This window comes from Numenius arquata, chromosome 11 (genome assembly GCF_964106895.1).
Source record: "Numenius arquata chromosome 11, bNumArq3.hap1.1, whole genome shotgun sequence".
Taxonomy (NCBI): domain Eukaryota; kingdom Metazoa; phylum Chordata; class Aves; order Charadriiformes; family Scolopacidae; genus Numenius; species Numenius arquata.
In genome coordinates, this window is record NC_133586.1 from 10,939,241 (window position 1) to 10,964,265 (window position 25,025).

General features: G+C 44.2%; 1 protein-coding gene across 1 annotated transcript in view; it reads left to right on the forward strand.

The window, feature by feature from the left end:
• Nucleotides 1-1,154: 1,154 nt before the first annotated feature.
• HDGFL3 (HDGF like 3) overlaps nt 1,155-25,025 on the forward strand; it is a 39,172-nt gene continuing 15,301 nt past the window's right edge. The window contains exons 1-2 of the mRNA XM_074155390.1: nt 1,155-1,294; nt 24,130-24,206. Of these exons, the coding sequence (XP_074011491.1) occupies nt 1,211-1,294; nt 24,130-24,206 (161 nt within the window). The 5' untranslated portion in view covers nt 1,155-1,210. The remainder of the gene's footprint in view (nt 1,295-24,129; nt 24,207-25,025) is intronic.

Sequence of the window (25,025 nt, forward strand, 5' to 3'; positions counted from 1 at the left end):
GCTCCTTCCACAGAGGTGCATATTTGTAAAAACTGGCATCTGGCCAGAGCCAGGTCCCAAACACCCCCTGAGGGGAAGCCCCTGCTGTGAATTTAAGCAGGTCCTGGCCCAGGTCTTTGTGGCTGTGTGGGTTTTTTTGAGTTTGGGGCTGAAAAGAAAGGTTGGTGGTAGGGAAGAGGCTGGGTACAGAAACTGGAAAAACCCTGTGATGTGGTGCCAGGCCTCTGCCCGGGGCCGGGTGTTCGCTGTATAGGGAGGGCTGGGGTGAAGCCAGCGGTCTGCAGGCACCCCCGGGTGCAGGGGAGGCCTGTTGGCTGGGTGTTGGGGGGCCAGGGCACCCTGAGGAGCCGATCAGTGCAGGGGCCTGGGCCTCCATGAAGAAGGGGGGACAGGGCACCCCCCAGGCCGAAGGGCTGGGAGCCTCCAGCCAGGGGAACGCGGGGGCCCTGCTGCAAAACTCAGCCGGGCTCAGCCGGCTTCTTGTCGCCCGGCCTCCATGTCGGGCACGCATAAAGAACCATGTCATGCTTCAGCTGGGAAGGAAGGGCCTGGAGGGCCGGGAGCCGCTCTCTGCTCTCCTATTTTCATAGAAACCGATCTGTGTACCTAGAAAATAACAGGAAGGGAAAGCGCGGGGGGGAGGCGCGGGCGGGAGAAGGAGGGGGGGGGGGGGGGGGGGATAAGAAGATCCTGTTTTCGGTCGCTGCCCGAGGAGTAATTCGGAGGAGACGGCTCCATATTCCCGGGGCCGCGGCGGCTGCGGCGGGGATGGAGCGGGCGGCGCGGGCGGCGTAGCCAGCTCGCACGGGGGGGCCGCGGGCAGCGCCGCGCCCGCCCGCCGCCGCGGGGTGAGGGCTCCCCGGCCGCCCCCGCCCGGCCAGGCGCCCCGCCGCCAGCCGGCTCCCTGCTACCGGGGGCTGCTGGGGTTGTGTCCAAGGCCTCCCCCTCCCCCGCGTACACACTCACACACACACACACACACACACACTCACACACACACCCCATCTTCTCCTGCCGCCGCCGCCGCCGCCGCCGCCGGAGAGATCGGGGATTGCCCGCGGCCCGGCCCCGCTCCCGGCTGCGCCCCGTGCCCGGGCGCATCGCACCCCGCGGGGGGCTCGCCCGGCTTCCCCCGGGGCGGCGTGTGCGGGGCGGCGTGTGCGGGGCTGGGGGGGGGGGACACACACGGCAGCTCCCGCGGCGGCTCCCGATGGCTCGTCCGCGGCCCCGAGAATACAAGGCTGGAGACCTGGTGTTCGCCAAAATGAAGGGGTACCCGCACTGGCCGGCCCGGGTGAGTACCGCGGCGGGGGCGCCCGGCCCCGGCCCCGCGCCGCCGCCCCCCTCGCCCTCCCGCCGGGCGGGCAGCGGCCGGGCCGCGGCGAGCCTCCGCCGGAGGCCCCGGCCCCGGCCCCGGCGGACGGGGGGCCGCGGTGCGCGCCCACCCCGTTATTATTGTGCATCTTTTCTTTGATCTGCAGATTTCTCCCCCGGCCCCCCGGGAGGAGGAGGAGGAGGAGGAGGAGGAGGAGGAAGAAGAAGGGAGGGAGGGGGGGGGCGAGCGCGAGCTGTACCTGGGATGTTATCGCGGGGAGGCGGCTCGGGGAGCCGGCAGCCCTGCCTGCCTGAGAACGATGCTGTTTATTATACGCCCTCCCTCGCCCCGGCCCCCCCGGCTCCCCCGTGGGGCAGAGGGTCCCCCACCTCCCCCCGCGGCCGGCGCCTGGGGCCGGGCAGGGCAGAGCAGGGCGGCCGCCCGCCTCCCCCGGGCCCAGCGCGGCCCAAGGCCCGGGCGGGGGGGACAAGGCCTCGGGCCGGGCCTGGCCACCTGTGTGGGGAAGGCGGACGGGCAGGTCTAGCGGGGGGCATGTGGGGAGGGGGCGAGGCCCGTAGCCAGGCTGCGGCTGTCCCCAGGGCGGCGGGTGCGGGGAGAGCCCGGCGGCTGGGGCTCGCCGCGGAGAGGTTGGGTGAGGTGAAGCAGGGCCTGGCGCTGAGCGAGGTGCGGCGGGGTCCCTGCCGGGTGCGGACATCCCCACGGCTCGCTGGCCGCCCCTCCGGTCACCGGCTCTCTGGGTGTTGGGCTTCCCGCTCGGCCGCTGGCTTTATGTTGTCTTTTACCGCGTTGACTTTCTTTCACAGTCCTTTGTCATTTTTTGTTTTACGCCGCCGTGATCTAACTGAGGTGGAAAGGCATCGTGGGCATTTGGCAGTCAGATAAGCGCCCCATTGTATTTGAACATCCATTTTTGGTGCCACTATGATAACGGAGAGCAGAGGATTCTCTGGGGGGTCTGGTACCGCGGTACACTCACACGGCCTGTCCCTTCAGCTGTCCCTGTCAGCTGCCGAGAGTCTGTATTTGCTTGTCTTCTCCAGCCTCACTGGGATGATTGGGTAGTGCTTCATGCCATCATTTTCTAGTCAAGGAAAGTTGCTGATCTTTATCAAGAGCATGAAGGTAGTGAAGTGTTGTTTGCAACATGCGGGAAAACATATATGGGCAGGATCAAGATGGGCTGACATTTAGTGTTGCCTTTGACAAGAGGGCCCAGGAAAGGGATGGGTGTAAGTGGAAAGGTGCCCCGAGTATAACTGAGAAAGCAGGAGGAGTGGTGTTGAACAGCAGACTCTGTACAAGGAGGGAAGGCCAACACCACAGGCTTTAGGAAAGGCTGGTGAAGAAAGAATAGCGAGAGGGTGCTAAATATCTAGAAGCATGTAAATAAGGTGGTGCATTCAATTATTTTGGCAGAGCAGGCTAAAATTAGCATGCAAAAGGCCGAACTTAATCAACACTGGGTTGTGGTTTTGTTATTCTATCATTATACAGGTTGGTGGATGTACTACCTCAAAAATGGCAATTTATGTCAGCAGAACAGCATGCGCCACTGAAAATTGACTTCTTTCCTACCTCTGTCATGGTTTAATTTACTGTGAAAATTTTAATGTGAACAGTTGAGACCATTACCACGTTGAAGCATGTTAATCCCTTTCCTTTTTGAGCCTTTGTAAAACTCCCATTTGTTTACTCAGAAGCAGAACGGGGCCCTTTGTTTTAATGGCATTTTCTTTCCTTTAAAAAAATCATTATATGCTATGCAGCTGGTGATAGCCTTTGACTGGGTGTCTAAATAGGTATCTGTATGGCAATAATATCCAACAGAGTACATCTTCACTAGGAAAAATTAGGTGTGCTATTAACATAACTTACTTCCTTTGTGCAAACTAACAGGATGTAAAGTTCAAGTGAAGACAAAGTCTCTAGTTTTAACATGACTTAGCAAGCGGAGGTAGAAACTGCAGAGAGCCCATCGGATAGGAAGAGTGCAGTCAGGCGAGGGGAGCACTACTACTGGGTTTTAGTTCACCTGAGTGTCAAGAGGCACAGGATGTAACACGTGATGCAGTTACACACAACTTTGTGTTTGATCAGGCTGATGTCTGCCTGAACCTAACGTATTGCTCGTGAAAAATACAGTTCATACCATCTTTACTAGGACTTTTCTTCATCTTGGTTGCCAAGTTTTGCCTGATGCACACCTCCTTAAGCAAAGGAAGAACCTAGTGGGGACAATAGCCTTTATTTTGTTTCCCAGAAAACATTATTGTATACAAATAAGAAGAAAAGGAAGTATTTGAGTTGAGTTGAGAATGCAGCTCAGATACTCTGATTAACTGAACGCCTTTTATCCATGGGATTTGCTTGTTTCCAGGTCCTTGAGTGTTTGCTACCTACCTCTTTATTCGTTATGCAATTAACATGTTTGATCTTTGTATTCTCATGTAAAAACTTACATATTTCATGCTAATATACTAGCTTAATAATATGAGTAATGATAGATTACAGCATTATTGCCCTTACCAAATGGTGTTTTGCATCTCTGAGACCTTTGGTATGAATTTCCTGCCCAGGGACAAACTTCTTAAACTGTGTTTAATAAACCTGGGAAGTGCTAAAGCAGGACAGAAGGACTCTGCCTGCCCTTTAATGAAACACACAGACATAACTGACCTGGCTCAGAGTCAGCCGTGTATTTTTGTGTGCATGGGTAGTGTCATACAGAGAATCTAACTCAGATCCCAGAAGCAGTCCAGCTGCGGTAGCGCAGATCTGCACCCAGCTCAATTACTCTTGGCTCTCACTAGGTATAATGCTTGTGGGCTCAGCCAGCTCCATGTGGCACAACATTGCAGACATATCCAGCGTAGGCAGCGATCTCTAGTCCTAGACCATTAGCTTTCTACCTCCTCTCTTTGGAGGTATGCTGGTCTGGCCATCAGCGAGAAGAAGACCGGAAAGCCTGACCTACATCACTGTGAGTAAAGAGAGAGACACTGTGAAGAAAGCGGCCAGATAGTGTTGATACACCCAGGGACCATTGATGAATTTTGTCTAATAATTCATGGTGCATTATAGTAGTCAAACTGCATTTAAAGTTTCTTTGTGGCTTAGTCTAGAATTAATTTGAAAAGGACCAAACTTGCCACGCTCAGCCAAAACGGTGACGGCCAGTAAATCTTATCTTTACCTACCTGTTAAAAATAGAATTGGTGAATAAAACAATTATCTTCAAAAGATGCTTTTAGATACTTGGTGTCTGAAAGATGTCACTTAGGTCTTATTACCTGGAAAGGCTGCTTTGCATTTTGGTATCATGTTCTCTTGGGCAAAGCCAAAATTTCCTGCAGCTTAACTGGAGGACAGTGAATAGGTTTAAGGTTTAGGCCCCAAGAATTGTATTGAAGCTGAAGTAATAACAGTAGATAAAATACTGGTAGCAGTTTGGTTTAACATGGTTCTTGTGTTAGCCTGTGATGTCAATTGTCTTCATATGCTCATCAAAAATGCAGACTAAGTACCAACTGGCCAGGTCATCAGGTGCTGTAATCCAGCAAATAAGCAATTGTGTATGCAGGATGCATGCAAAATAGAGGGAAGGTGCTGTTGTGGTTAAAATATAGGAAATAAGGATTACATTCATTCTACATTTCATGAGTGGTCTTTGCCTTTGAAGCACTGTGTCTTAGTTCCATGTTTATAAAAGACAGTCAACAACACTTTTCCCTTTAAAAAGGTGTTGTGGAGACAAAATCTCTAACATTTATGAGTTGCTTGGCTACTGCCGTGATAGGAGCATCTCTATGGTATCTCTTTCTTCAGATCCCCTAGTTTATCTAGGGTAGATGTCCTGGTTTATTGAGAAATTGCCCCTTGAACAGTCACGCAGATGAGATAAAAGGGAAAAACTAGTGGTAGATTCAGAAAGATCAATAATGGTGTTTGTTTTATGAGTGACCCTGAAGAAACAATAAGCACTTAGTTGCTGAAATTAGCTGCTGATTTAAAAATAGGAAGGAAGCTGTTAATGCAACTGTAGAGAGCAGAGGAAAAAGTCTGAAATGACCTCAATAAAATAAGAGCGTGCCCAAGTAAATGGCTAATGCCAGTTGGGGAGTTGGACTAGATGATCTCTAGATGATTCTCAATGGGAGTTGGACTAGATGATCTCTATGGTCCCTTCCAACTCTAAAAAAAAAAAATTCAGTGAAATTCAGTGAAATGCCATTATTGAACAGAAATCTAGGATCATACAGCTGGGGAGACATGAACTAGATTTGGGTAAACACAGATAGTTTGTGTGGAGATGGTAAAGTTGATTTGGGACAATGCAAAAGAGATCCAAGCAGGTAAGGCAATGTATTTTAGTGTAAAACACATGGATGTTTAGAGCTATTTGGAACGTTTTGCGTTGGGAGAACACAGCCTTTAAAGTGACGGTGTCACACTAAGTATTATGAAGGTGTATTTACTGTCCTGTGAAGGTGAATTTCCTGTTTTATAGACTTCTGTTTGTCTTGTCCAGTTCCCTTATTGCTCCTCTGAATTAACATACTACCTACTTGAACTCCAGCTTTGCTAGTTAGCTGACAATCCTTATATGTGAATATCACTGTTAAAAAGCATCTGCCAATAGCAATGGCAAAATGGTATTTGGGGCACTTTAATGAATTAGAGTTGCAAGTGGGTATGAAATTTTCAGTATATTGCTTACAGTAATACATAGTAAATGCTGTCATTTTAATGGGAACTAGTGTCTGTGTCAGGTTGAGGATCATAAACGTGAGGATTACATGATAATTTTTAGCTGCATGTGTTTTTTCACTATTGTTGACCATGTCCCCCATCCAGCAAGTCATGAAAGCAAGGCACCTTAAAGTATGAACTCAAGTAATCCAAGGGAAGGGCTTAAAGGTAAGCTTATGCTTAAAGACTTTGTAAGACTAGAGCCTAAAAAGATAAGGCTAATAACACTATACTATTGTAATGTAATATAATATTAGAGACTATTAAAAGAAATTACTAATACAGAGTGACAGAATTCCAGAAGACTTTCAGTATCAGTAAAAAAAATTTTAAAATCTATAGCTTGGACATCCCTACGCAGGCATTTTAGTAGATAAACCTCTCTCTTCCAGTTCAGTGAAGTATGGATGGAGCCGGTGGGCTGGCTGCGGTGAAGCTCTCAGGGCATGACCAAGGCCCATGTTCTGACATAGTTTGGTAAAATACAAGGTACTTAACCAGGAACAACGTTGGTCAGTTATGATTGGAAGTATGGCAGCCTGGAAAAATCAAACTCTCAAACCCATCATAGAAGAAGGATTCTACATTTTAAGTGTTTGATATTTAAAACAGACCATTTGTTTTCTTATTAGTATAAGGATAAGGGAAGGTAGGTTTTCCCTGGCAGAGTTTATCTTTTTTGGCAAAGAATGACAGACAAAAATCAGATTAGATCCAGAAAACTTCAAAGAGTCCATCAGAAATAGACAACAGATCTTTCTCTATGTTTTTTTGCCAAAACCCAGTCTGCAGTCTTTTGAGCTTTTCTCCTTGGCCATTTGGGACCTGTCCAGTCCTTCACCATGTGCTTTTCTTCTTTTTCCCCTTTTGGTTGCTCTGGTTTATGACCTCACTTTTGCCGTGTTCTAAATATGAGTCTCCTGTGACTTCTCCTTTACCAACTCAGAGCTTCTTCCGTCTCTCTCCCTCTTTAATTATGTACCTCACTCATACATCACTCCTTGGAGATCTGCAAGCAATTTTTCATGGTAGGTCTCTGTTTGTTCCTTTCTAAGATGAGACGTGATTTGCTGATCACTGCAAAGGTCTGTCTTAACCAAGGAACTAACGATGGGGTCATTGCCTCTTCAGGCAGCACTCCCATGACTTCTGCTCTGGTGCATCTGAAAAGAGCACAGTTAAGGCAGTGAGTTCTTTATGGAATTGTTTTTTACTTTCTAAACCTTCTGCACCAGGCTGACACATGTTGCTTAGATAGCATTTAAACTTTTATTTGCAGATATCTGGACATATATAGAGTAGGTGTGAGTGCCTTTTCAGTGACTTCATCAGCTCATTGAGTACTGTTTCCTTTATTTTCTAAAACAAAAATAACAAGGAGTGAAGTGGGAATTCTCCTTGTGTTCTGAAGGTGGGGAACCTCAGCAGCTGGTAGTCTTTCTCCATGCTCCTGCATTCTGCTTTAAGTGTGACTTAAAAACAGATTTCATCTGAGGATTGTAGCGTAAAATGGAGTAATTTTTATACATGAAGTTGAACCATAGCTTACGGTTGCTTTTGTTTGACAAATGAATCATTTTGGGGCCAGGATGGTCTGTGTTTGTTTTTAGCACAGATTTGGGAAAACTTCTTTAAAATTCAGTTCTTTAAATCTCTCTCTGTTTTAATTAGTTTAAATAACTAGCCCCAAATGTGCAAGTCTGATCTTTTTGTGTAAACCACAATAGATGAATACATTTTCTCCTGCAGCGTCGTGATTTTAAGTCCAAATGAAGCTAACCCAGAATGAAGACAGTTGTCTCAGAAGTTTTGAGGCAATAAGCAGTTAAAGTTTTTTATACCCATACTGTGCAGGCTTTTTGTTAGATAATTTTCCTTGTTCTTTTGAAGCCACTGAATAATTTTCATCAACTAATCTCATGGAAATCATTGGATATATGTTTTGTCTGAAGGAAGAGTGCCCCTTTCAGTGAAATCTGTAGCCTGTCAAGTCGATCTCTATGTTCTTACTGAAAAAAGATATGAGAAATGTTAGTTTCCATTACGTTAATTGACAGATCTCTTCTTTTTATTATTGTGTAAAGAACCTTTTAGGACCCCCAGCTGGAATGAATTTTTTGTAAGTGTAGACAGCAAAACGAAGGCTGAGTTTTCAGTCTTAACTCTTCATTTCCTGATTTCCCCATCATAATAATGCGTTAACGAGTCTTCCTGCATTTAAGGTAATAAAAGTCTTGTAGGCAAGTGATTGCTGACAGTAAGTATATACAATTGTCATTTGAGGATAGATGAAAGGATTTCCTGATAACTGGAAAAGTGATGACAATGTAGAGAGCTTGGACATTTTAACCATTGGAAATGGTGTTGTCTGAGCAGTAAAGACGTTTCCACTGTGTGCTTGAGAGGCATAAGGGAGAACGAGTCTGCCTGAGGCCTCTCAGTAATACTGTAATTCGAGTGATAAATATAGTAACAAACACTGGAAAGTAGCCTGTGTAGCTCAGGCAGGAAGTGGTTGTGGAGCCAGCTTTTTAGAGGTGTCAGAAGTTAGCTGAACATCAGTACCTCGCTGTATCCTTAGGTGGCTTGGTACTTTCCAAGTCTTCCCCCTGTGACATCTGTATCTGATCCCTGTGTACCACAGACCTGTACGTGTGCGTATACACATACCTATTCTGTGCGCAGATCGACACACCCCCATAGTAAAGACAGATGATTAAAACATAGGTGTAGCACATTGCCGTGGAAGCACATCACTTGACTCTGGACTCCAGTAGAGGCAGCATCAACAGAGAAGGGCCCAGTAGTTTGGCTGAAGCACAATAGGAGTAACTAGAATAAACAGTTATTTGAAAGATTCCAAGAAATATTTGGCAGACAAGTGAGTATCATGAGGTAAAGCTTCTAAAACTTAAAGAAGGAAGCAGATCCTTCCTTCCTCCTCTTGGGAAGGCCTCTGCAAAGCACTGGCTTTGCACATCTGAGGTTGTTTCATTCATTTGTGTAACAGCCAGTTCTAAACCTGATAGAGAAATTGGAAATAAACTGTGGATTCGTTTCCAGTTTTCCTTTCTTCTACTCAAACTATTTGACATTAATGACAGTCTTGATATAACCTACTTTTACCTAGAGGCTATATGAGACCTGTCTTTGGGGTTGTTTTTTGTTTGTTTATATCAATTTTTTGTTCTAGAAAACAGAAGTAAGGTAAGCAATATGAGTAAATGTTACAGTATCTTAAAACAATTAACTTCCCGTGTTATGATGTAGTTCCTATCACCCCGTTCTGAAGTTCCCTATCCTTCAAATGGTCTCAGATCAACCCAAATATTATCCTTGGTGTCGTTGCTGCTCCAAAAAGACACATAATGTTCTTGAATTTCAGAAGGATTTAATCTCTGTCTCCTGGTCTTTTGTAAAGCCCTGCTGAAATCTGAAAATGCCTTCAGAGTCAACATAAAGGGAGGAGGCGACATTGTGCTGTGCTCTGGGTAGCACAAAGCCCAACGTTAGAAGGGGCAGGTGTCCATAGACTTTGGTCTCTGCCTTAGAAAAGTACATTTAAATCTCTTCCAGTTTTCCATTAGCAGACTGAAAGGATAATTAGCATACATCTGTAGCCCCAAAAATGCGAACTGGAAACAACTGTTTATTTTGCCTTGCAGCAATGCGTAAAAAACCTAGAGAGAGGCTGTTTGCCAGCTCTAGTTTGGCTGCTCGAATAGAAGACATCATGTAACAAAAGAGGAAAAACAGGGCAAGGAATATCATACACCAAATAATTTAAGACCATCAGATAACAAAGCATCCTACATACAGCAAAGCAGGTAGGGCCAGGGAGGAAGGGAAAAGTTCCAGGCTGTAGGGACCTTGCAGGTATCACTGTGGTGTCACCAATGTCAACTAGGAAACAGTGTGTCAGCCTGTAAAGTCAGTAACTTTGTACTTGGACTTGGAAAGCACCTACCCCTGAAACTACTGATAGCACAGAAAGTAAAACCACACTGAGGCCGTGAGTGGAAGAAACTTTAACTCTGGGAGAGCTCAAGACACAGTTGCACAATAATGCAAACCATTTCTGGGAATCAATCCCATATCAGACTGGATTACTAAATGTACTGAATATAAGTACATATTGAAACTTAATAATAACATCGGGAGTGACCTTAAGGAGATATGTAGCATCGGTCTGGAGATGCAATCCAGGTGGGAAAAGCGGGAAGGTGCAGATACAGGAGCAAATGCTATCATTGCAAAGAACAATTCTGGAGTTACCGTCCTTTCCTTGATATGTTTATGCATTTTGCATAGAACGTCATTAGATATAAGCAGCTCTTTGCTAGTTTTTCTTCAGCTCCACAAATCTTACATTTAACAGCATTCAAGCCTCCATGAAGGGGATCCTGTGAACCCCTTCTTTTAATTCCTGGAGGATGGGGTATCTTCCTCAGCTGGAATCTCCTCCATCTGAAGAAAACAAGAATCCAGGTTTGTGTTCCTGGCTGTTACCCTAGTCTCTAACCTATTGTTTGGTAACTAGGAGGCAGTTCCTCCAGCTCCTCCTCCAGTATCCTTTGGGAAAACTTTAGATATAGGGCACTTAAAGTTCACCTTTTCTATGGCTCGTATCAGTGCCTTCCCGATGCAGCTGCTGTGGGGGTGACGGGCAGGGAGGAAAGCCCCAATGGTGTGGCGTTTAGACTGGCACGTGATGTAGGTTGGCCATCCTGACAAAGCAGCATAAGATGATGCCAGAAAGCAGATGACTGTGCCTTGAAAGTGTGTCCTTCCTTCTTTCACGGAGTTTTGCCTTTCTCTTTCCTGCTGCTCGTGCAGAGACCACCCAAGCACAAGGGTGAGGGGGCTCCAGAGCCAGCAGGCATGGAGGGACGTGATTTGGACCCCATAGCAGAAGTGAGGCCATCCATGCATGACCTTCCTTCCTTGGGATATAATTTATTATTTGTCACTGTATGTAAATCAAGCCACCCTCAGGCCCCATTGATTGCTTTTTGGTGTGTGCGTTGACATAAATATCTGTGTATTTTTCTTTTGCTTCCTTCAGCTTGTTAGCAGCCTGTACGGTGATGTTCTGCACAGGGACAGAATGATTTCCCTGGGTGCGGTCGCACCACGTGAGGGTTGTCTGCCAGAGAGCTGGCAGGATGTGTGTTTGCATATGGGGATTTCTGCATATTGCCTTGACCTTTGCAGCACATTGGTTGTTCAAATGTAACTTGTGGTCCGCTATTGGCTTCCTGTAGTATTGCCGCTTCCAGCTTTCCCTCTCTTACACTGCCAATCCTTTTTCCCAGATGTGTTAGCTTCTTCCTTTTGCAAACTAAATTTTGGTTTACTTACAGCTTATATTTCTCACAGACCCAGGACTCTGTGAGTCAGTTGTCATATTGGTTTTACCATCACTGCGTGTAGTGAAGTGACTGTGTGTTTACACGTACATACATATGAGCATAAGAGACTATCTTTGTCTTAATATTTGCAAAGGTTCCCAGCTTGCTATCCCAGATGCCTCTCCAGAACATGGAAGAAGGTGTTAAGTGAGGCACATCCTGGCAAGGAATATGCCTAAGCAAGGCATCTCATGCCAGGCACTGTGCCCTACTGTAGTGGCATCTTTGGTCATCTTTTTCTTAAACTAATTAGTTGCTAGTTGGTTTTCAGCCCAGATGTCACTGTTTCCACCCGAGCTAGTGTAAATTTGTATTTCTGTAAGGATTTCTTCAGACACTATTATCTGGAATCCAATTAGGTAGCGTTCATTCAGGATTAATCACATGTGGAAGCGTTTGCAGAATTGAGGTTCCTGTGTTCTTAGCAGCGTACTGTTGCCACTGTGTTTCATTATCCTCCAGCAGGCACGGGTTTGGGCATTCCATGTGTTCTAGGAGAAGCCCTGCACAGATCCGCTGCAGGGCTGGAGCGTTGCTGTCCTGGTTGTTAGGGAATAACAGCAGGAAGATGATACCTATCCCATTAGTTTCCTCTCTCAAGACCACGTCCCAAAGGCAGCGAATGAGTTCGACTGCATAAATATTCCTTGATTTCAATAAAACTGCTTACATGTGTGCTGCCGTGCCTGCAGAAACATAAAGTAGGAAGGACCACAGCCTAAGGGAGAAGGCAGACGTTCATCTTAAAAAAGAAAAAAATAAAAGATGACATTCCTTACTGCAGTGCCTCTCCAAATACCAGGGCTTTTGAAAGATATTAGTGGTGCAGCAAACTCAACAGATAATTCTTTTCATATGGTGTCTGTATCAGGTGACTCACATATGTTCACATTCTCGGGTACCCCTTTTTACTGCTTTTTATTGGTTCTTTTCAAAATCTTCCTCTTATGCAAACTTTATTTTTCTTTATCACAGTCAGTATTTCTATCACAGCTTTTAGAAGAAGGTAGCGTAAAGTTATTAAGCCTTGTGGTTACAATTTTGATGTCTGCAATGATATATCACCAGTAATAAGCTTGTTCTACCTGTTAACATTTTGTTTTCTCTGCATTTATTCGAGACACTCATCTTTGGAGATTTTTATTGTTATGAAGGGAGTGGGTCAGTTTTCTGAGCAGGTTTTTTGAATTGGTACTTCTGGTAAAACGACAAGAATTCTTCGTTAAAAGATGAAAACAGATTAGAGAAGACACATTTGTCAAGCAGGGCTTTTCAGCATTAAAATGCTGTGAATGTTTTCTCCTTATCTTTTGGAAGATGTTTTATGCCATCTCCTGCCTTACAAATGAATGGATTCACCTGCGTTTATAATTGCCATGTTATTGTGCTGGATGGGATCTGATCATACAAACACAACGGCTTTGTTTATGCTGCCAAACTGTATGCCCAGCTGTGCTTGCAGGATCAAGCCTCTAGCTGTTAAATTTCTAGAAGCCCATAATAATAAAGATTTTAGTGGCAATATGTTAAGAAGAAACACCAGCTTCTTTACCTGGTTCAGGAGCAAGGGGAACAATTTTTTAATGAGAAGCTTATACTTTTTTCTGAAACATTTGCTGCTAGATGAAGGTGTTAGTTTACTTGTTTGTCAGATGTCGGCAATACAGTTGACCTGGTATAATAACAGGGGCGTCAGGGTTGTCTCCCTGCAGATTTATTGCAAAGGATTGCCATCATGAATGCTGCATGGGAGACCGAATTGGGGATCTTGAGGATTAAAAGCAGTGTGAGCTAAAACACTTTGGTTGTGGAGCGTGGTTTGGACACGTCATGTGTCATCATCAGTGTGTTAAAAAGTAAAGGCAAGTGACATTTAGAATTAAAATTTTGAATACTGACTGAAAGGCTTTTTTGTGGATTTTGCTGATTTGTATGAGGTGTATGTAAACACTGTATCTGAATCCCAGGATAAATTTGTATGTGCAGTGTTCCTAATGTCCTTCCCAGTCCCAGATATGTGTCTCACTAACCAAGTTCTCTTCTATGTTTAATTGCCTTTTTTCAGTTATTTGCACAATATGAGTCAGAATAATATGCTGTTTCTTTACAGCTGCTTTTTAAAACAAAATGGTAACCTGATTTAAAACATGTTTTTTTACTGAGCTGCCAAGGGAGAGTGCTGAGCTCCCATGCTTAGTACAGATGCCATTCCTGATTCAGAGTGTTTTAAAAATTTAATATTAATGTATGCGGGAAAACAGCTATTACACTTCCACACGTGTAATTTGTCCCATGACAGCCTGTATCCTTTTAAAATCATCATTCCTTTAAAATTAATCTTCTGATTACTTCTCCAAGTCCAGTATAGAAATGAGAGAGCGATTGCCAGAAGCCTTTGGTGTTGTTTGGAGAAGGAAAGTTAGAGAAAATCAGAGACTTTTGGAAGAAAGCAGATTCTAGAGTAAACTTTGTGACTTCTGTAACATAACTGCAGCAGAGTCACTAGGTTTTGTAGATAACTGGTGTTCATGGAAACACCATATTCTGAGAGGATATTTGGAAGTAACACAAAATACTTACGCATACCTCATAGGCAAATTCAAGTTAACTTTTTGGATAGAAAGAAAGAATGTTACAAAGTAGCTCTTAATCCTACAAGTATATAAACATAGAAGCAACTTGAAGCCCATGATTAGTCCATGTAAATTAAAAGGTAGTACTTGCATGCTCAAAACTCATATTTAGTGTTTGTGATGTAGAATATATTTTATAGAATAACAGGCATGCCACCCTAGCAAGTCTGGTCACTACCGTATTGATATATTCGATTTGTCTCTGACATTAGTGCCACTTACAGCTCTAAAAATACATCTTTTTGTCTTACCATGTTTTTATTATTTCATTCAAGTAATTTTCTTCTAACATGGTTTAGTAATTAGGATTTGAGGTCATAGGTCTGCATGTACATAATGGAGTGCTTTGAATAGTTTTATATAAAGAGTTTCATTCCTGTAAGCTGCTGCTTAAGATTTTTTTTTATTTTTTTTTTTTTAAGGAAAATGTTCATTTTGATAAATAAGGGTGTTAATTTTTTTAGGAACTATCTAAATATAAGCAACATTACATTTTTGGTCAAAACTAAATGAAAACTCTCATTCTGAGGTTTTGGAAGCAGAAAAACAGGCAGGTGGGGAGGCGTATGACTTGGCTTGGAAAAACTAGTTCCTGACTCTCTTTAGGCAGACAGATTAAAATTCCTGAGAGTTTAACCTAGACTGAGGGACTTTGCAAAGAAGGTATTTGACACCATAATGACAGCTCCTGGAAATCTGAGCAGAGATTGAAAGCAAACCCAGTAAAAATACCAAAGTTGGGTCCAAGTGCTGCACAGAGACCACTGTGACTCCACAAATCTCTTTTCATTCTATGGTTTTAGTGACAGTGTTGATACAGGCAAAAGTTCCATCTTAGCAAAATAGTCTGCCAGTTTAATTGGTTGTTTTGTACCGTAGATGGTGGCTAAGGCTATGGGAGTAATGGAAACAATTATTTACAGGCTGTTGTTAGGTTTATGGTGACCCTAGGCTTTCTAAAAACACTGAGCTCTTCTGCAGGTACAAGCTTGCAGTCTGTCAGCAGAGGAAACAGGAAAACCTGCCTTTGAAAAATTATTGCAAATCACTCCGTTTCATTGGCTTTGCAATTAGATTTCATTGCTTCTCATTCCCCCCAGATTGCGTACATGTTGTTGATGTACCTGCTATTTGCATCACCACGAAATAATTGGCCTGTGTGCCGGTGATGCTTGGTGATTATACTTATCCCATAGCCCCAAAATCCGGGCCGAGGCCTGTCCCCTGCTGCAGAGTCCCAGTTCACCATCTTCACGTGAGCACCCCGAGTGCTGTGATTTGGTGCTCTGAGCATGCCTGGCCTTCTGCAGTCCCCAGCGCCTGGATGGAGTGTCTCTCCAGGGACCACCACCATACTCGATGCCTGCAGAAGATCCCTGTTCCTCTGGCTTCTGCTCTGTGCCCACAGCTCAGCTGATGCAGGCTGCCCAGCCCTGCAAAAAGGTGGGTAGGTAATAGGTAAATTGGTTTATGATACTGTGAAACAGAAGTTTGTCTTCTGAAGTAGTTGCTCAAATCCTGCAAATAGATGTTCTGGTGAGAACACATACATTCAGGTATTTAGGACTTAAATATTTTAATCTTTGTGATCTGTGGGTCCACAGAGAGTAACATAATAAAGCCAACTACCTGCTTAGCTGTGTCTTCATTCCCTCTGGAGGACTGGTCAGGACACTCGTGTAGTCTCAGCTCTACTGCTGCACCCAAACCTCAGAGGGTTTCAGGAGACTAAAAACGTTCTGTGGTTTTAAGGGACAAAGATTTTGTGTTCTTTTTTGATGTAGGCACTTGTTCAGCGACAAGGAGTGTTTCAGTCCCTTGATATTATACTCCTTAGCTGCAGCTGTTGGTAACAAAACAGGTCACAGAGGAGACAAGCAGGAAGGTTTTCTGTACCCAAAGGCCCAGATGATAGTTGCAACCTCCAGAGTGTCAAGCTTGAATCCTCCCTAGCAGGAGCCTGCGGGCTGCAGCAAGTGAAGCAGATTGTTCCCTTCTTTGTCTCTGCTATGTTTGTGTTCACCCTGATGCAAACTGGAGGCTTGTATTCTGGGACCTGCAGTCTCCATCGATCACATTTCCTTACTCAAAACAATTTTAGCCGCAAGCTGTAGTGTCAACAGGGTTTTGTGTATTTTGTGGGAGGCTGGACCAAGTATTGCACAGGGATGCTCGGTATTCTTCAGCCTGGAAATATTGTGCCAATCCAATTTTTTAAACTGACTTTTTGGGCAAGTAAATTACATTGGAAAAGAAATAGTAAGTTAAGCCCGCCAAGTCTAGGAGACTGCAATCTTCCAGAAATTTGCTTACCTTTTGGCTTTAAGTGTGCCGATATGAGTATAAGGACTAGCAACACTTCTTTTAATAAAAGCTTGAGCAGTGGAATATGGGCTTTGGATATGTGGAACAGATGAGCCTCAAGTATAAAATTTGGTTGTTTGTATTTGACCAAATGTCAACGCTCTAGGCAGGCTGCATCTGATTGAAAAGGTTTTGATCAAGTTGACTGGCCACAGAATCCTATCTCATGAATACAACATTTTTCCTTAAAAACAAGCAAAATCAATGAAATAGTAAAATTCTAGTGTAAATATCGGAAGGCCAAAAATATTCCTCATTCTAACGAGTTCTTACATCCATCCACTTTTTCTAGCAGATGTGATATGGAAGGTGGTAGAGTTTGTCTGAGCACTTTGGGGTGGAAGATGATAAAACTTTTCATGTCCCTTTGGCTTATGAGAAGGGAGTGGCAAGAGAGAAATATGGTGTTTGTGAATGTGCAGTCCCTAAAATTTCTGTTTTGCTGATGTCTTGACTGGTTAATTAGTTTTTATTTACTGTATGTCTTCCAACCACATTTTTGTGTGTGCATTTCTTGCACACTTTTATGTTTCAAGACAAAAATATTTGTAGTAAGATGATAAAGTAGGATAACCAGATTTTGTCCTCAGAAACTGCTTTCATTTGGTGTTAGTGGGCTCACTATGCTTTGCTCAGGTGGATGTACTTTGCAAACAATATTTTGGTATCTGAGGAATAATTCAGACAAAGGACAACCAAAGCTTCACTATGCTTATAGGGAAGAAAAGTAAACACAAAATGCCTCAGAGCTGGCAATATTTATTGAAAATGAACAAGCTCTCCCCACCCATCCACAACTAAAAAGTACTTTTATGAGCCATGAAACTTAAGAAGTCTATTTTTCTCTGGCTTGCCTTTATATGGATTCCCTTTTGTCTGATATTTTGGTTGAGCCTGCATTGCAAGCTGTCTCTCAGCATATGGGCTACTTGTCTGTCCATCTTCTGATAGACAGCTTATTTATCACAAAACATGGGGAAACTTAATATCTCCTTGGCCTTTCTCCTTTTGTCTGGTTTGGCAAAACTGTCTGATCTGTCCCTGAGTTATTGCAGGTAAGAGTTGGACTGAAAATAGTGTGATCACATCCTTCCCTTTCCTTAGGGAACAGACTGGGGGAAAAAAAATTCTAGTATTAGCACCATTGCTTCTCTCCCAGTGGCAGGAGAAAATGGGGTATTTTTGCAGCAGTCTGACTTTGGGGTGTGCTCACTGGGAGGATTACAGTTTGGTAACCTGAAATCTGCCTCTGACAGAGCTGGAAGTATTTGTTATTAGTAATACCTAGCATTTTAGCAGTGGACTTCAGGTGCTTTATAAGGAGAACGGTACCGTAGCCCTGATCTGTAAAAGTGAGGCTGAAGGAGATGCAGTGATGTGGCCAAGGTCATCCCAGAGGCCAGTGGCAGAGATAGGACTGGTCTTTGTATCCCCCGAGTCTCCTCCTCTGACAGTTTTCTGTCCACCAGCCACAAAAGCTCACAGAGGACTTGAATCACATGAATAGATCTGTTATCTACAAAGTCATGCATATAGATACCAGTCACGCAGAACTAAGCTTTGGCCCCATTTTCATACTGAAGATTAAAACAGCTCTGCAGAAAGTGTATTTCAGCTTTCTGTCTTAAAAATATGCTGCTAATTAGGGATGTAAAGGGGCTGAACTCAGCTGCAAGACTGCTGATCTTTCCTAGTGAGACATTGCCTGCCAGCATTGTTTGGACTCCAACTAACCCTTCATTGTCTTCTATCTCGTCGAGGTCCTGAGCATGCACAGAAAAAAAGGAGGATTGATGTCTTTATATTGTCATTTCTGGCTGTCTGCAGGATACCCTTCAGCCATTTTCAGCAGTGCTCAGAAGTATGCTCTGCTGTTTTTAATCTTGTTTTGCTTTTTGTTTTTGCTGGTGGCATTCTTCCATGCCTAGAGACTTTTTTAATTTTTACTTTTGTAGCTGTGCAATTCCACCTTATTAAGTTGGATTCTGCTTCTGGTCTCACCCTTCACAGGGTTATCTTTTTTAATGGGTGAAAAAGTGCATATGCCAGCATTCCACGCTAGGAGTTCTAATATGTGATGTACATCAGGGAAGGAGTTGCGCTCTGCTTCAAATATCATATAGTCCTGATAAATGAGAGAAAAATCCTGCAGTCTCCAATCAGCTTTAGTTGAATTGCTGTTCAATTTAAGTAATACAGAATTTGACTCACAGTTTTTAGCTTGGAGGAGATTGGATTTATATTTTTTTATATTTTAAGATCTTGTGGGAAAAAAAAAATATTTTACTTTTTACAGAACAGTATTTTAAATAATGGTTTAGAAAAGATACTGCCATACTGCTGACTCCCAGTAGCATTAGCTATTAAAAAGCATATTAAATCCATCTGAATAAACCATTGTAGAAAAGTAAAATATCCTATTTTAGTAATGGGTTTTGAAGAGTATTGCTTTTATCCATCTAGAGTTTTGCTAATAAGCTAACTGCAAAAGATCAAGCTGCTCGCATGTGTTGGGCAATAATAAGCAACTCAAACCACTTTCCAGCAAAAATACTATAGGCCTTTGCTCGACTGCTGTGCAGTGACTCCAGGGATTTCAGTGGGAGATACTGATCTCTGCAATGCTTCTGTGTGCTTTTGCCAATCAAAGGCATTTACAGTATGTCAAAACAATCAGTGATTACTGCTCTGCAGTTTTAATTCCCTCGTTTTGCAAAATAAAAAGGACTTGTTCTGGGGATTTCAATGGCCACACAAGCATCTCTGCATGCTGAAGTAAAGCTTTCTTGTCTGTACATGTGGACCTGATAGGTATTTTTGTATTTTTGCATAATACCTTTTTTTTGCAGTGTAAAATTCTGTTGGAACATAGTGGAACAGGGTCTGCTCCGAAAGCCACCCTGACAGCCTGGAATTCCTGCTTCTGAACAGCAGCTTATCCACAGCAGAGATTTTGTGACAGCCATACAACATGACACCTGCTGTCCCTCCAAGTGGAAGAAGATGCATCTGGGATGCCCTTCCGCCTTGATGGGCAGAACTGCCCCTTTCTTGACTGCTGCAATAACGTAAATCTCCACAGAAAGCTGCTTTACATAGAGAAGCAGGGAGACAAAGCTTGCCATTTTCTCTCTGTGTCGGAGAGACATGTTTCCCATTTTGCAGGGAATGTAGAGCTCTGCGGAGCAGAACACCCAGGAGGGGGTGCAGCTTCCTCTGGTTCTGCACCAGCCCTCCCAGGGAGCTCCTCCGCCTCGCTGGAATTTGCCACGTTACCCCACAGGCAGGCGCAGGGATGATTTGTGCTTCTGGGAGCCACTGTTGTTCTCGGAGGGCAGCTCCGTGCTGTCCTCCTCGCAGGGCTGCGGCTCCGCAGCTCCAGTCCAACCCACCCAGCCAGTGCCTCTCTCCCCAGGATGCCTAACCTCGTGGCAACTGGGAAGAAGATGCTGCAGTGTGAGTACCGCCAGACCCAGCCTGTGAGAACCAGTTAGATACTACCTGAGAAGTCAGCAATTACTCAGCACCACTGAGAGCAAAATATTCGGGCTGCATATACATCCCAGCCTGTAAACTACAATGTAAGGAGGCAGATTTCTTGCTTGCACACCGGTAGTCCTTAGCAACACCATCTGATAAAGCCCTGCTCTGGTTTGAGAGGTCCAGGCTGAATTTTCTGTTCTGTGTTCCTGACCCTAGAAGCCTGGCATTTGTTTATGAAAAGAAAAAAAAGCACAGTTACGTCTTTAAAGCTCTGCTGCTTGGTTGGCAAACAAATGCTGGGAAGTGCGGCTCTGCTGAGGTTGTGCAAAAAGAAAGCAATTGTTATTCATTAAGCAGATGACAGCAATGGGAGCAAAGGGGATAAAACTTGAAATCTGAAACCACCTGCTTTAATTTTAACCATAATTGAAGCGGCTGCCCATGATGTTGCTGATGCATGTATCAGATTTGCACGCCATGCGCTGCTCTCGCTGGTTCCTGTGGCAGCAAGCTGCAGCCCACTGTCTGCTCTGGTTCAGGAGGGGATGGAGCTCCTGTTTGATTGCAGGTTATAACGGGCACTTTAGGATCTGTTTGTTTCCTTCCAGGAGCAAAAAGCAATCGCAGTCTGGCTCTCTGATAGACAGATGCTTTAGTCATTAGTGAGGTTTCTGTGACTACAACACTGTGTCCTAGCATGGGTGCACTTATCTCTTTTGTTCCTGATTCGAAGCAGTGATGCTTTTCTCGCTCTTGTGCTCACGCGCTCGCTCGCTCTCTCTCCCTCCCTCTCTCTCTGTCTTTGATCTTGCTGATATGGGGAAAAATATCAGATCCAAATCTTCAGCATATTTAACCGAAACATCTTGTAGGATGGGAATAAATTGTGACTGAGTGCAGCAGCTGGGGGCTGCAGTATGGTTGCTTGTACTGCTTGCTTTCTGTTACTACACAACAGCAGCAATCGTCAAGGAGTGCTGGGGCTGTTCTGCAGCTAAATAAGCACTTAAGTGCTCAGCATTCACAGAGGGCTACGGTGGTTTTGCTGGGAATGGGTGGACTGTACAAAGCTCTCCTCTTGTGTCTCTAATGCAGGATTCATGTGAAACAGGTAAAAATGGAACAGATCTTTCCTAATGGCAGAGGGTCTCATCCTTCACTAAATTCCCTGGAGTTTTTGCCATGGAGTTAAATGGCTGTAAGATAGCAGTATCTCTTCATATTCAACCTCATTACAGTACTAGCGACATAAGCCTGAGAGCTGAGGAGCTCACAGCAAAATCAGTGAAGGCAGGAAAAGTCTTGACCTGAGCTGCACAGTGCAATATTGGAGTGGGAGCATTAACAGTATCCTTGAGCTGTTTAGTGCAGATTTATACTGCATGTGTTTGTATGTCTATGCCAACTTTCAAAAGCTATGAAAAGCTTTTTTATGGTTTCCTGTGATGATACATAGTCAGGGGGGATACTCGGATGAGTAAAGAAATATGCCACGAAATGGGGAGCAGGTGAGCTGCGTGACAGATGTGTGTGCTGTCCTTTGTTGATTTGGTGCCGCTGCTTAGCTAACAGTATAAAGTGCTGGGAATACGACACGAAGCTTAACGCCACTTGGGATGGTGCTTAGGAGAAGATCCTCACTGCTTTGGAGCATAGCACGTCGTGTGATGTAAGATCCCCATTCCCTTCTGATCAGCGTTCCCTACTAAGCATGTCTTCATTCCTCCGCTTTACTGATCATTTACAGCTGTTTGCTTTATTTCATGAGACATTCTTAAAGGGCTGAGGCAGTAACTGGACTGCTCTGTTCTGTGATGCAGCCCAGAGCTGGCGCCACGTTTCAAGCAGCCAAGTGAGATTCACACTCAAGTCCCAGCAGACAGTGTTCATCTCTGTCACAGGAGTCCACATTTTTCTGGGGTCTAGTATCTCTCTGGACATCTTCCTTGTCGTAACAAAGAGGAAGATGACTATGGCATCCAGACAGTCGAGGTGTATTACCCCATTGCTTGGTAAACTGCCAGCACAGCCTGTTTTGGTCTGATGCGTAGATACTTCCATCTTTAAGGAGGCATAAAATGTGTTACAGAGTGGGACATACTATCTCCCTGACTTGCTATCAGTTTGTAAAGTGAGTTGTGGTGTTTTTCCCCTGCAGTCTTTTTATCACTGTTATAGTCTAATACCTGTATTTAAATCACAATTTAGTGAGCAAATAACCACATTATGGGCACTTACTTAAAAACAAATAGTTAATGTCAGAAAATAATGAGTTCTAAAAATATGTCTTTGACAGTCTTTCCTCTGTGTATTCCTGGTGATGAGAGGGCACTGAGCAGCCTGTCAGGTTGTTTCAGTTCCTTCTTACACACAGCTGAGCTAAAAGTGAATGCACACTTCCATCTTCCGCCAGCGTGTTATCTTCCTTCCGTGTGCATTTAAATAATAGATTATCCTTTTATTTATCAATTCATTAGGTTTGTTAAGTAAAAGAAGTTGGGTAATTGCTATGCCCACAGGGCATGTGACACCTCTGACCATCATGGATGATCTTCTGAAGACCATGCTGGGCAGTGAGCTCACGGTGACAAATGGCCCAACGTGTCAGAGCCCCACCATCCACACCCCACAGAAAAGAGACAGGGAATGGTTTGGAAATGCTCTTATATCCCCTGATTTTGGCATAGCTTCAGAGAATGCTCCATTTAGACCTAAAAGATAGGCATTTTGCAGAAAGAAGTCTTGCGATGTTACAGCTCTACATGTGGCTCTGGTTTCTCTGTCCCCAACGGGTGTCCTTGCAGAAAGACCAAAAGGACTTGAATTCTTATAAAAGCTCATACTCCTTTGAGAGCTATGTAGCCAGCAGATGCTTTACAGTGAAAGAGAACATCCTTTGAAAACAATCTGGTGTTTATTAATCAACAAGAATTCAGTGTTTGGGGTCCTTTGGCAGGAAAAGAGAAGGAAAGCACATGTGGGCCCTGGCCTCCTGAGTGAAAACATGCAGGTTCCATCCCCATGGTCTGCTGAGGAGCAGATTTCATATAGCATTGGTATTTCAGCTCTTTGCTCTCAGTTCCAGTGACATTTTGGAGGATTCAATATGCTTATGTTGAGATTGAGTTGCCTGAGACCCAGGCAGCAAGCCATTCACCTGCTCTCTGGTGTTGCCCTGTAGATACCTAGGCTCATTAGGCTCCCTCTTAGCCCAAGAGTTATCTGGACCCTTAATTTCAGGCACCCACATATGCTTAGAAGTACCATTTCTGGGAAGGCAAGCACTTAGATCTGATTTAAAGCTGTGTTTCTGGTTTATGTGGGTAGGCACCTGTACTCTTATTTCTGTTGCAGAGAATTGAAAAATTACATCTGGACAAGACTAAGGCATGGGCCTAACCTCCTGCCCTGTGACCAGCGCCCTCACTCAGACATCAGAAGATGGGGTTTAGGCACTGCTCAGCCTGAGGCGTTTGTCCCAGTCCCAGCTATATCTCAGGAGAGCACCCTCACCATCCCTCCCTTAGCTGCTCTGCAGCTCTGTCTTGAGAAATATGAGGCCAGGGATAAAATGTGAAAAAAGAAGTGGAGTACAGAAGGGAGCAGTGACCAAAACCAGTTATTAGGGTGCTGCAGGGGAAGGAAAGTCACAGTTCCTCCTCCCTGGTGTGTGTTATGCATTTTGCACTGGGTACCACCATCACCACCAGGAAGCACCAATGGGAGATCGTCTGGTTTTCCGGCTGCAAAGTCTCAGAGATACCATCTGTTCCCCATTTGTTGCAGAAGTTATTTAGGTGGCTGTGTGAGACACACAGGATTACCCTCTGGGCTTTAGTGCCTTTGATGAGGCGGCATCTGAAGTTAGCACTTAAATTAAGCAGACTTTGTGTATTATAATGCCCATGAAATCATTAAAACTTTTTGTCTGCTCCTTGGTCTTCTGTTGTTTCCCTGTAGTGTTTCTGTCATATGCTGACTTTGTATGACCTGCCTGAGAAATCAGCAGCCGTCTTCCCTTCCCCACTCAGCACACAGTGGGATCTCCCAGGGCTGTGGGATACCTGCACTAGTGCTTCCATGGATTGGTAGGGATTCTTGGACGAGGGACACCACATTTGGGAATAATCCTTTTTCCATTTCTTTCTCACAGATTGATGAACTCCCTGAAGGAGCCGTGAAGCCTCCAGCAAATAAATATCCCATCTTCTTTTTCGGGACTCATGAAACGTAAGTGATTTAACATGATCTTTTCCTTTGAAAATGTCTTCTTCCACTGCAGCTAATGTCATCTCCACTGATTGTATTGGAACAAATCTTGACTGAAGCCATTGGGAGCCTAGAGTTAGGTCCTATGAACCCAACTCACTTGTATTAACACATGGAAATGAAACCTGAAAGTAGGTAGGAATGCCACTGCGTGGATGGTATACCTTGGTCTAAGCATAAATAATAACCAGTGCCTGTGTTTCCCATAAAGAAAAGCGTTGGCATAAATTTGTTAAAGGGTCATCTGAACTCAGATGCAGGGGTAAAAATTTTTTACTTGAATGTACACGATGGCAGAGGTCAGGCTGCTGTATTCAGACACATTTGGGTTCATGTCCTGTGTAAGAACTCGCTTGGTAGTTTGTAAAATGAAAGGAAGCAGATCCCAGTGTCTCACACAGTCCTCACATAGCTTTAAAATTTGTGCATTCCTGTGAGATTTGTGCTGGGGATATTGCAGGATGGAGCTCTCAGAAGGGACAGAAGAACTGAGGTGGCCAAACTAATAGGGAAACAAAGGAATCAGAGCAGACAGGGAAAGTTAGGTCTTGTAGTAATTGCTACAAAGTACAAAATAATCATGTACATGTCTCTATTTTAAATTGTGTCTGAAGTAGTTTAAACAAACACAGTTTCCATTTTGCATGAAATATTTACATTTTAAAACTTTTCCTTCCCCACTTGCAGGGAACATGTTTTCTAGAATTCCTTAAAGAATGGAAAAATGGAAAAATGAAATTCTGATGACATTTGAAATTGAATTTTAGAGGTTTGAAGCTT